The following is an 11,366-nucleotide window of genomic DNA, read 5'->3' as shown; positions in this document are numbered from 1 at the left end:
CTGCGATGAAACCAGGATTCCACCAGAATAGACGTACCATTAATAATAAATGATCATGTATGTATTGAATACGAACTCATAATACCTTTCTGGAAACAATTAATTTGAAACCCCACTCATTCCACCTCTGGGAGAATGTACACATCCTCTGCATTAGTTTGAACTCCAGAGCAATATGGAGATGATTGCTGCTTGTGAGCTGATGTACTGTGTGATGCCTGTGATGTTGTGGTACAGAAGTGTGTGCAGTTCAGCTGCAGCTCTGCTATGGGTTCAGTGTGTGTGACACAGAGCAGCTCCTCTTCAGCACAGAGAGGTGTGCATTCAGGGCTGTGGCTCGTTGTTGCCCCCTACAGCCCAGTTGACAGTACTGCTGTCCCAGATCAGTGCCTCCCCCCTCAGCACCTGCAGTAGGTCCCAGCTGCAGCAGTGCAGTCTCTGTGCAGTCTGACTGAGGGAGGTTTTTGTACGGCTCTCTAACACTGTGTGAACACACCACCACTTTGATAACTCTGACAGTAATAATCTCCTGCATCTTCAGTCTGGACTCCAGTGATTTTCAGTGTGTACTGAGTCCCAGATATACTCCCACTGAAACGATCAGGAATCCCAGCCTGGCGATTTGTGTCACCATATATCAGAAGTTTAGGAGCCTGACCAGGTTTCTGCAGGTACCAGTGGAGGTAGGTCCTCAAAACCTCATTGGCTGTACAGCTGAGAGAGACAGTGTCTCCCTGCTGAACAGACCGAGCTGCTGGATCCTGAGTCAGTACTATATCTGCCATTGATCCTGAAATAGAAAAAAATGAAAATGGATGTCAATTCACATTAGTCTATGCAGATAAATTTTTGTAAGTAACATGCAATATTCTCGCAATTTTGACAACACTGGTAACTCTTGTTAAAAATAATAATTGTTTTTTTAAGTAAGCAAAGAAAATGTGAACTACCACCAAAATTCCAAGTTAAATTTGATCCATCTTTCTTACCCTGTGCAAGGAGTCCAAGCATCACCAGCAGTAGATAGACTGACATCATCATAACTCTGCCTGTGTCAGTGTCTGTGAAAGGACTGGACAGTCACTGATCAGTGCTGAGGGTCTTAAAGTGTGTGGAGCAGTGAGGCAGGACAGGTATGCAAAGTCCCTTCCTCTATACAAATCCTGTCACACACAGTTAGAGGAGCTCTGATGTGTGAACAGCAGTGGGTCTACAGAGGGCTGGGACACGTGCTTTTTTTACCCAGTTAAACGCGCAAATATCAATATTACCATTTTTGGCATTACCATATTATTTTAGAATTTTAACTGATGAAGACAGGGTTGTTGAATATGACTTATTATTGAGTATAATGTGTGTTGAATAAATTCACATTGCATGTTCTTTATTGGAGATCAGAAAGGATATCAGTCAGGCACTGGGAATTATTCCATTACAGTCCAGCCATTCAGAATTAATGAGAAGTGAAATACAAGATTAAAATAAAAATGTTCCCTGATATCACACAGAAGATCATCTTTCTCTGAATTAAATGCAGGTGCATTTTCACAACTAGCAATGAAAATGCTTGTGTTTAAATATTGGGAAGAGAGAGCTATCCATGGAAAAAAACTTATTCCATGTCTTAAATAAAATTTCATCCTAATTTTTGTGCTAAACTGTAATTCCTCCATAAGTACTGAAGAGCTCAGAAAATCCTGCTCTTCCCTGCGTGCAGCCAGCAGCCGCTAATTTTCATTTAGCTCTCAGCCAGCTGAGCAGCGCAGCCACTGAATCTGGGAGCTCACACTGCGCAGCTGACACAGGCAGCACCAACACCATCAGAATTCAACACCAGATGGTAATTCCCACTGTCATATCAGTGTTATTACTTCTGGGGTAACAGTGGTACTGATCAAGGCAAAACTCTAAATGAAGTTAAAGTGGCCGTTGGCTCAAGAATGTTTTCTTTGTAAGATGTTTTCGAAATGAGGTCTGAGTAAGACAAAGAACAATTTGGAATAATTTCCATTGTGGCTGTCCATGGTCCTGAATTCCTCTGGGGTTTGGCAATAGCAGGAATCTATGACGCCGTTCAAAGAGGAGGTGGACAGCGCTCCTCTGCTCATCTCGCGCTACTACACCTGTCACCGTCACATCATTTATCATTTCCTACGAATCGAAGAGCATTTGTCACAGAATGTGTTTTCAAACATATTTGATATGAATAATTCAGACACCATAACGACTTGCGTTGATCAGCTTTCCGAACATCATCTTAATTGTCGTTCCAAGATTCTCCAGCAGGGGACTTCCTAGCGCTACACATGTCTGACGGGTCAACAGTGTGCACAACAGGCAGGTTTTTGTGCAGCCGGTTAATCAGACTGAATCACTGTGGTGGACTTTCGGTGGCGGGACCAAACTGGAAGTCGGCAGTAAGTGGCTGTACAAACAAGGCTTTTCAATATTTTCCGCAGAAATATTAGAAGATTGTATCTGTTTCGATACATTCATTTTACATTAAGTTTCTTCTAGGTTGTACGCATTTTACATTCCACGTTCTATTTTATGCCGGCAGAATCAGTCGTTGAGAGGTAGACCTAAAATATAAGATATGCTCATGAAAAGCTCAGAAGAGCACGATACCTTTGCGTGGGATGCGTACTAATGAGAGTACATGCATTTTTCCATGCGAATCGTTGATACATTTGAAAAGCTGCGTAAAGTCGTAAAGAATGGAAAAACCAACGGACGGCTGTGTCTCTTGAGTGAGAGGTTTTTGTACGGCGGGTGAATGAGTCTGTATCACTGTGGTACACTTTCGGTGGCGGCACAAAACTGTCAGTTGGACGTAAGTAATTCTCTTCCACATCCCTCACTAATATTCTGTAATTTTCCGACGTTCGATGTCGTGAATCAAAATTGTAATTCTGGAGATGCGTGAATTAAAAACAGAAATGTTATAGTTAGATTGTCAAATGATTTAAAATGCGTTTTTATTCTAGCCCATTTTACTTCGGACAGTCTGTCTTTATCGTAGTGATGTTTAGATGGCCGTAATGCAGTAACTTTGCTATTTTGCGCTCGAGGTGAACTAAATTAAATTGCATTGGCTCACTTGCCGTCGGCAGGATCACGGCGGCTCTGTAGGCGAATGTCATTTTTGGCTCAATCTGCAAAACGACAATCTCTTTCTCAGAAATGTGGAATAAAATAGTGTTGTCCACCTAACACTAAATATAAACACAGTTAAATTATTTAATCTGAGTTAATTATTTTTCACACTTTAAAATGAAGTTGGATCATAGCCTGCGCACACTTTGTCGTTTGTGTTGGTTGAAATCCGATCGTTTTATTCATTCAGATTTTAATTTTAATTTTAAAGATTTTAATTTTTATTTACGATCGCATCATTATATTAAAATTTTTGTTACATTACAGATATATGTTCTGTAGTCCGGTGTCATAACATTCTCTAGTCTACTGTATATTGGTTTGATTAAAAAAAAAAAAAAAATTAAAAAGCAAGGAATTTCCAATGCAAGGAACATATTTACCAAATGGGTAATTCTTTCGAAAACTTAATGTAAAAGTTTCATGAAAACAGTTTCTTGCTGTTGGAGTGCGTGTTCAGTTCATACACGTGAAGGAACACAACGGGAACCTCGTAAAATGTGGTTCATTCTGTAGGTTTTCAGCGTAAATATCATTATATATCCATTTTTTGCATGGAGTTCTGCGTATTTTATTGGGTCTATGGTACTGAAATGATCGACAGTTCAAGCTGCAAATGTGGAGTAAATTGAAAGTAACTGTACTAGAAGCAGTTCTGGTTGTGGTGAAGAATTTTATCATTGTTAAGTACTGCCGTCACACGATCTGACAATAATGGAATGCATGCAGACAGAACCTTTAATAATGTCAATGTGCTTTATATTGTAGACACTCCAAATTAGTTACAAGTGATAAGTTCTGTAGGATATTCACGTCTCATCGCAAGGACAGAATGATTGACACATGGGAGGGGGCGTGTCCACTGTCTGACCTCACTGTCTCTGCTGTGTCTCCCAGGTGACACAGTCCCCACCCTCACAGTCCTGCCCCCCTCCCGGGAGGAGCTGAGTCAGCAGGGAAAGGCCACACTGGTGTGTCTGGCCAACCGGGGCTTCCCCTCGGACTGGGCCCTGCGCTGGAAGGTGGACGGTGCCGACGTCAGCTCGGGCGTGGCCGGGAGCGCGGGGGTCCTGGGGCAGGACGGCCTGTACAGCTGGAGCAGCTCCCTGACCCTCAGCGCGGACGCCTGGAAGAAGGCGGAGTCGCTGACCTGCGAGGCCACGCAGGGGTCCCAGTCCACCCCCTCTCAGACACTGAGGAGGGACCAGTGTTCTGAGTAGGCCTGGGGGGGGGGGGCAGCTCACACCCTCTGATCTCACTGTTTTTACCCCGTCCTGCTCTAAGCCCCTCTGCCCCTTACTGCTGACACACTGAGCTCAGTCTGTGTGTGAATCCCCTCCTCCAGCCTGAGCTTTTACTGCTAATATCTCACATGTGCTCTGCTTGTGCTGCTCAACAAACATGCACACACTCCTCCTTACTTGTGTTTGTGTGATTTTGGCGATAGCTGTTAGATCAAACTCGTTGACATAATAAAGATAATTTGAACAGATATTGATTTGACTGCCTGTGATTATTATAAAATAGAGTTTGGTGCTCCTGGTGATCCACTTGTTTTTGTGTGCAAAGTCTGCAAGGATTCCACCAAGTCAGCCCATTCTCGGATGAATTCAGAATTATCCTCACACCACTGAACATATTTTTACAACACACCCAATAATTCAAATGAATGGCAATGAAGAAATATGTATTAAAAATATGTAAACTGACAAAGAAACAACAATATTTAAAGAGTCAGTAGTTTAATCACAAATAGATATTTATTCCTGAATCTGAACAGTGTATTTGATATAAATTCAGGAAGAATACCCTAAGAAATGTAACCGGAGTTTTCTTTTCACAGACAACATAATTATAATTAATTACAAGAAGTACTATAACCAAATGAAATTATAAAAAGACCATATCAATAAACAATGTAATTAAGCCACAGCTATGGGTCCACTACATTCTTAAAGTCCTTCATTTGATATTATACACAGAATGTGATACTCTATTTTATTGGGATGTTTCTTATTGAATAAATGCAGGTGTTTATAGTGGGCTCCATAGTGCTGAGAGGCTGTGTGTGAAGTGAGCGATGCGGAATCAGTCAGGGAGGGGCAGGCCCAGCTCTGGAGCCCTGCTGAGAGGAGCAGTGATGTGTGAGCGCGCTCAGAGCAGTCCTGTGCGGCAGGAAGTGCGCTCGACTCACACTGAAACCCTGGGGACGGCCCAGACACCTGGGCACAGCGGCGCCCTGTTCCCAGTTTGGGTCAGTCCCACTGAGGGACCAGCAGAACCAGCCTGCCCCGCCCTGTGTATGCAAACATGTGTTTCACTCCCCCTCCTACCCCACGTATGCAAATCGGAGTTTCACTCCCCTCACCCACAGCTCGCAGTTTCTCAGCCCAAAATACCCCCACAGCGGAAACAGATGTTTGAACATGAGGAGGTGGAGGACTTTCTATACTGAGATGAGAAAGGGAGGGGGCTTTACCTCACACCTGCGTCAGCATGAATCTCAGATTAGAGATTTCAGATGTGTGGAGGAACTTAACGCCATATTCAATCCGTACAGAAACAAGCAAGACATTATGGGATACATTTAAACACAAAGATGAACTAACACAAATGTGTTCTTTTTTCATTAATATTTATAGCACAAAATTATGTTCTTATTTAAATATTTAAAGTAGAAAATTTTATTTTAACCAAAAGTTGTTTATATTTGCTATCTGCATGTTGCATGCTAAAACAATTTGCAGATATAGTATTCAGCATTATAATAAAATCAATAGCTTCAATGAGTTCTGTTTCAGTCGTCTTCATTTTTCAATAGGAACTTCCTGAAGTGAGACATTTTATCCGATTTGCTCCGCTTCTCATATATGCAGGCACACCACATTATTTCTTGTAAAAGTCTGATGAGAATGGTGGGTTGTCCATTCTTTAACTTCTGATTCATCAGTGTCACCACAGAAGGTATTCACTGGTGGTGCAAGCAGAGAAGTATATTAGATAGGAGAAGCAGTAACTGTGTGGCACATCTGCACAAAAATATGTCCAAGAAAAATATTTTCTAAATATTTATGCCTACATGTAAGCACATACTGTATATGGAAAATGTAATGGAGGTAAGAATGATGGAAGAGCAAGCTTAAACCAGAATTAATACTGAAAGAGAAGTGAACAGAACTGTAAAAATCTGATACTATGATTCAGTCCAGCATAGCTGAGCTTAAACCTGGATCCCATTTGAACAGAAACACCTTTAATATAATAAATATTGTGTATGCAATGAATACAAACTCATCTTTTCAGGAAGCAATTAATTGGAAATCCCACTCATTCCACCTCTGGGAGAATGTACACATCCTCTGCATGTGTCTGAACTCCAGAGCAATATGGAGATGATTGCTGCTTGTGAGCTGATGTACTGTGTGATGCCTGTGATGTTGTGGTACAGAAGTGTGTGTGGTTCAGCTGCAGCTCTGCTATGGGTTCAGTGTGTGTGACACAGAGCAGCTCCTCTTCAGCACAGAGAGGTGTGTATTCAGAGCTGTGGCTCGTTGTTGCCCCCTACAGCCCAGTTGGCAGTACTGCTGTCTCAGACCAGTGCCTCCCCCCTCAGCACCTGCAGTAGGTCCCAGCTGCAGCAGTGCAGTCTCTGTGCAGTCTGACTGAGGGAGGTTTTTGTACGGCTCTCTAACACTGTGTGAGCGGTGTGCCATAGGAATGTTGACAGTAATAATCTCCTGCATCTTCAGCCTGGACTCCAGTGATTTTCAGTGTGAACTGAGTCCCATATCCACTCCCACTGAAACGATCAGGAATCCCAGTCTGGCGATTTGAGGAAGAATAAATCAGAAGTTTAGGAGCCTGACCAGGTTTCTGCAGGTACCAGTGGAGATAGCTGCTCACACTCTCACTGGCTGTACAGCTGATAGAGACAGTCTCTCCCAGCTGAACAGACCGAGCTGCTGGAGACTGAGTCAGAACTACATCTGCCATTGATTCTGAAATACAAAAAATGGAAATGAATGTCAATGTACATTAATATTGTCAAACACAATGCAATAATCTGGCAATAATTAATTCACATTAATCAATGCACATAAATATTTGTATGCAATGAGCTATATTCTGGTAATTTTAACGAGATAACACTGGTAACTCTTGTTAAAATATAGATTTTTTTAAAGTAAGCAATGAAAATGTCCAAAATTCCAAATTAAAATGGATCCATCTATCTTACCCTGTATAAGGAGTCCCAGAATCACCAGCAGTAGAATGTTTGACATCATCATAATTCTGCCTGTGTCAGTGTCTGTGAAAGGACTGGACAGTCACTGATCAGTACTGGGGGTCTTAAAGTGTGTGGAGCAGTGAGGCAGGGCAGGTATGCAAAGCCCCTTCCTCTATACAAATCCTGTCACACACAGTTAGAGGAGCTCTGATGTGTGAACAGCAGTGGGTCTGTAGAGGGCTGGGACACGCGCTGTTTTTACCCTGTTGAATGTTTAAATGTCAATATTACTATTATTGGCTGATTTTACAAGCATAACTGGTGAAGACAGGCAGGCTAAATATGGCATATCATTGCGTAAAATATGTGTTGAATAAATTCACTTTGCATGTTATGATTGTACTTTATGGCAGTTTGGAGAGTCAAAGACATCAGTCAGGGGCAGGAAATTATACAGTTGCAGTCCATCCATTTAGAATCAATGAAAAGTGAAATTCTGAATTATTTTGAATGTTTCCTGATTTCATTCATATCTTCTTTCTCAGTGTTAATGCAGTTGTATTGTGACAACTAGCAATGAAGATGCTTCTTTTTAAATATTGTGAAAACTAAGCTGACCATGGAAAACGTATTCCATGATTTAAGTCAGGTTTTAGTATCATTTTTGTCCCAAACTGTAATTCCTCCATCAGTCCTGAAGAACTCAGAACATCCTGCTCTTCCCCGTGTGCAGCCAGCAGCCGCTAATTCTCATTTAGCTCTCAGCCAGCTGAGCAGCGCAGCCACTGAATCTGGGAGCTCACACTGCGCAGCTGGCACAGGCAGACTGCAGGCACACAGTCACCCAGAGGAATCGCTTTTCCTCAGAGAGAAAGGGACGACTGAGCTGAAGGAGTCCCTCCCTCCCTCCTGTGGTGACCTCACAGATAATGATATGATCCCTTCTGCACAGCGGCTCACCGGATTGGTCAGCGGTGCTGTCAGACTGTAGCTTGTGCTCCTTTATTACTGGGTTGGAGGATCGGATCAGAAGCAGCAGTAGAGCTCTCTGATTGGTCAGGGTGTGCAGCAGCAGCCTGTGTAAGGTGTGCTGGTAGAGCTCTGGACTGAGCGACTCCACTGTGCTGGACTGCCTGCAGTTCACTGCTGCTGGGCTCTGTGCCATCCTGTGTTAAACTCATTAACTATCAATTAATTTAGAAATGTGATATTTTATGTCAGAGCACTGCTTCAGAACAACGCATGTCCATTGGCCAGAGAGTGATTATAAAGCAAAGTCATTGGAAATGTTTTGACCTTACATTCTATATTAAAAGTGTGGATATTCTGAAATATATTTAAATATATGGTAATTGTTTTGAGAGTATAAGTGATTTAATAATAATCCACCACAGCTCAGTGTTCCAGACCAGTGCCTCCCCCCTCAGCACCTGCAGTAGGTCCCCACTGCAGCAGTGCAGTCTCTGTGCACTCTGACAGAGGGAGGTTTTTGTACGGCTCTCTAACACTGTGTGATTGGTGTAAAGCTCTGCTGACAGTAATAATCTCCTTCATCTTCAGCCTGGACTCCAGTGATTTTCAGTGTGAACTGAGTCCCAGATCCACTCCCATTGAAACGATCAGGAATGCCAGTGTGGCGATTTGTGGCACTATGAATCAGAAGTTTAGGAGCCTGACCAGGTTTCTGCAGGTACCAGTGGAGAGCGCTGCGCAAACTATGACTGGCTTTACAGCTGATAGAGACAGTCTCTCCCAGCTGAACAGACCGAGTTGCAGGATCCTGAGTTAATACAATATCAGCCATTGATTCTGAAAAAACAAAGCATGAAAATGTTTGTCAACGTAATGTTATATTATCAAACACTGTGCAAAATTCTGATCAGTTTCATTATGCTATTATTGCAACCGTTTGCTTGAAAACACTAGTTTTGTGAATCAAAGAAAAAAGAAAATGTGAACTACAACCAAAATTCCAAATTAAAATGGATCCATCTTTCTCACCCTGTACAAGGAGTCCCAGCATCACCAGCAGTAGAATGTTTGACATCATCATAATGCTGCCTGTGTCAGTGTCTGTGAAAGGACTGGACAGTCACTGATCAGCACTGGGGGTCTTAAAGTGTGTGGAGCAGTGAGGCAGGACAGGTATGCAAAGCCCCTTCCTCTATACAAATCCTGTCACACACAGTTAGAGGAGCTCTGATGTGTGAGCAGCAGTGGGTCTATAGAGGGTTGGGACACGTGCTCTATTCACTGATGATTTTACCCAGACAGCATATTTTTTGTCTGCATTAAATGAATTTGTCCTGAAATTAGTTTGCACTTTCATGGATACATAAATGGTAAGGAGTATCAGCATATTGACTAATATTCCAGAAAATGTGTATTTAATACATTTCAGTATTGTTTGTTTTGATATATATTTTGGTGTCAGAAATAAAAAATTCAGTGATATCATAAAGGATTCCAATTATATTCTTTTGAAACTAATGTGAACTAAAACATTGTTTAAGTGAGTTTTTCCTTTTGTCACTATGAACATTGTTTCATCTCTGATTTCTTTTTTTTCTCTATCTGATATCATATTCACTGAGTCAGGCTTTCCATGCCCAGTTTTGCAATGCCCCCCAAAACTCTCTGAATGCACAGAGAAACTACTACTCCCACAATGCACATTCTCCCAGCAACCACTTCTTTTCCCCCACTGCTTATCACTCAGTTACATGTATGGGGGGGCTGTACATCCTGTTCAGCATATATAGACAAACTACTCCATTGTGGCGTTGCTTCCAACTGCACCAGTTAGGTCTCCATGTTATACCAGCCAGGGGATTTTTTAAACAAAGCAGGGTCACTGAATTAACTGGATATCGGTCCTGAGTAAACCCTGGAGCAGCTCTTTTTACTTCAGTCCATGTGCCATATTTTGGACGGTTTCGGGTTTTACTCAGTGCACTTACCCAGCAAACTCAGTAATCCTGCTTTATGAAACAGGGCCCTGTAGTTTTCTCTCCCTCATTATATTGTAGTGCTTTCATATCAGGAGCAAAACAGCACTTTCTGTCTCCTCCCTGTGGTCACACATTGTAATGGCAGCTTGTGTCATGCATTGAAGCACATCCCATAGTGGTGTCCTCTTCATCCACAAAATTCTGATTACTTGAAAATTTGGAAGGGAGCACAGGGTCTATCCTGCATTATTTATTCAAATTTGGAAAAAATTAAACTTAAATTAGTCTTCATTAAGCATGAAAATTCCTTCTATTGTAAATCATTGCAAAACTTAAGAACAATGCTTTTGCTCCCACCTACATCCATGCAAATGAATGAGCGAGATTTCCTATGATGTACCCATTTTTTCACAACTAAGGGTGAAGGTGAAGTCAGTGCAGAAGATGGAGCTGAGTTTGGAGTTTGGGAAAGAGCAGGAGGAACACTGCTGGGGGGTGTGAGAGTCACTCTCATCTCTGAATGCCCTGTAGCCGGTAGCTCATTGGAATTCTGTATTAATTTCCAAAGAGCCTGTGCAACTACAGGAAAGGAATTATCCTAGAATGTTTCTGGGTCTCATCATCAAAATTAAGGTAACATTGACCAATGTGCAAAAAATCTGTTTAGATCCTTAATTATAATTTACCCCTGGAAAAATTTCAAATATGTAAAAAAAAATAAAAAACTATTATATTCAAGATATTTCACTTGTGTGTGTTGAGTCCCACCTCTGATCCAGTAAATGTAATTGAATAGTAATTCACCATTTCAGTCTTTAGTTAAATCTGTGCATCTTTTCCTTGTGTTCACAAAATGCTGATAGGGTCCCCCTTCCTATTTCTGTTTCGGAAGAGATTAAACAATTTGAATCTGACCAATTCCTGTGTCTCAAGTGTGTTCCTTCAATAAAAAGTTTATGCATATACAATTAAAATGGATCTTAGCAGGAAGGTTTTGGGTGTGCTCACATTAACATTTAGAGAAATGGTGT

The 11,366-nt window shown here is 41.8% G+C and overlaps 1 gene segment (V, D, J or C); it reads left to right on the top strand.

Annotated features, from left to right (window-relative positions):
- Positions 1-2,064: 2,064 nt before the first annotated feature.
- LOC118221676 lies at positions 2,065-4,650 on the top strand. The segment is given in 3 exon segments: positions 2,065-2,125; positions 2,316-2,417; positions 4,054-4,650. Coding segments are annotated over 3 exon segments (486 nt in total).
- The last annotated feature ends 6,716 nt before the right edge of the window (positions 4,651-11,366 follow it).

Source organism: Anguilla anguilla, chromosome 2, assembly GCF_013347855.1.
Source record: "Anguilla anguilla isolate fAngAng1 chromosome 2, fAngAng1.pri, whole genome shotgun sequence".
Lineage (NCBI taxonomy): Eukaryota > Metazoa > Chordata > Actinopteri > Anguilliformes > Anguillidae > Anguilla > Anguilla anguilla.
The sequence above is the reverse complement of the archived record's forward strand: the minus strand, read 5'-3'. Positions and strand labels throughout refer to the sequence as shown.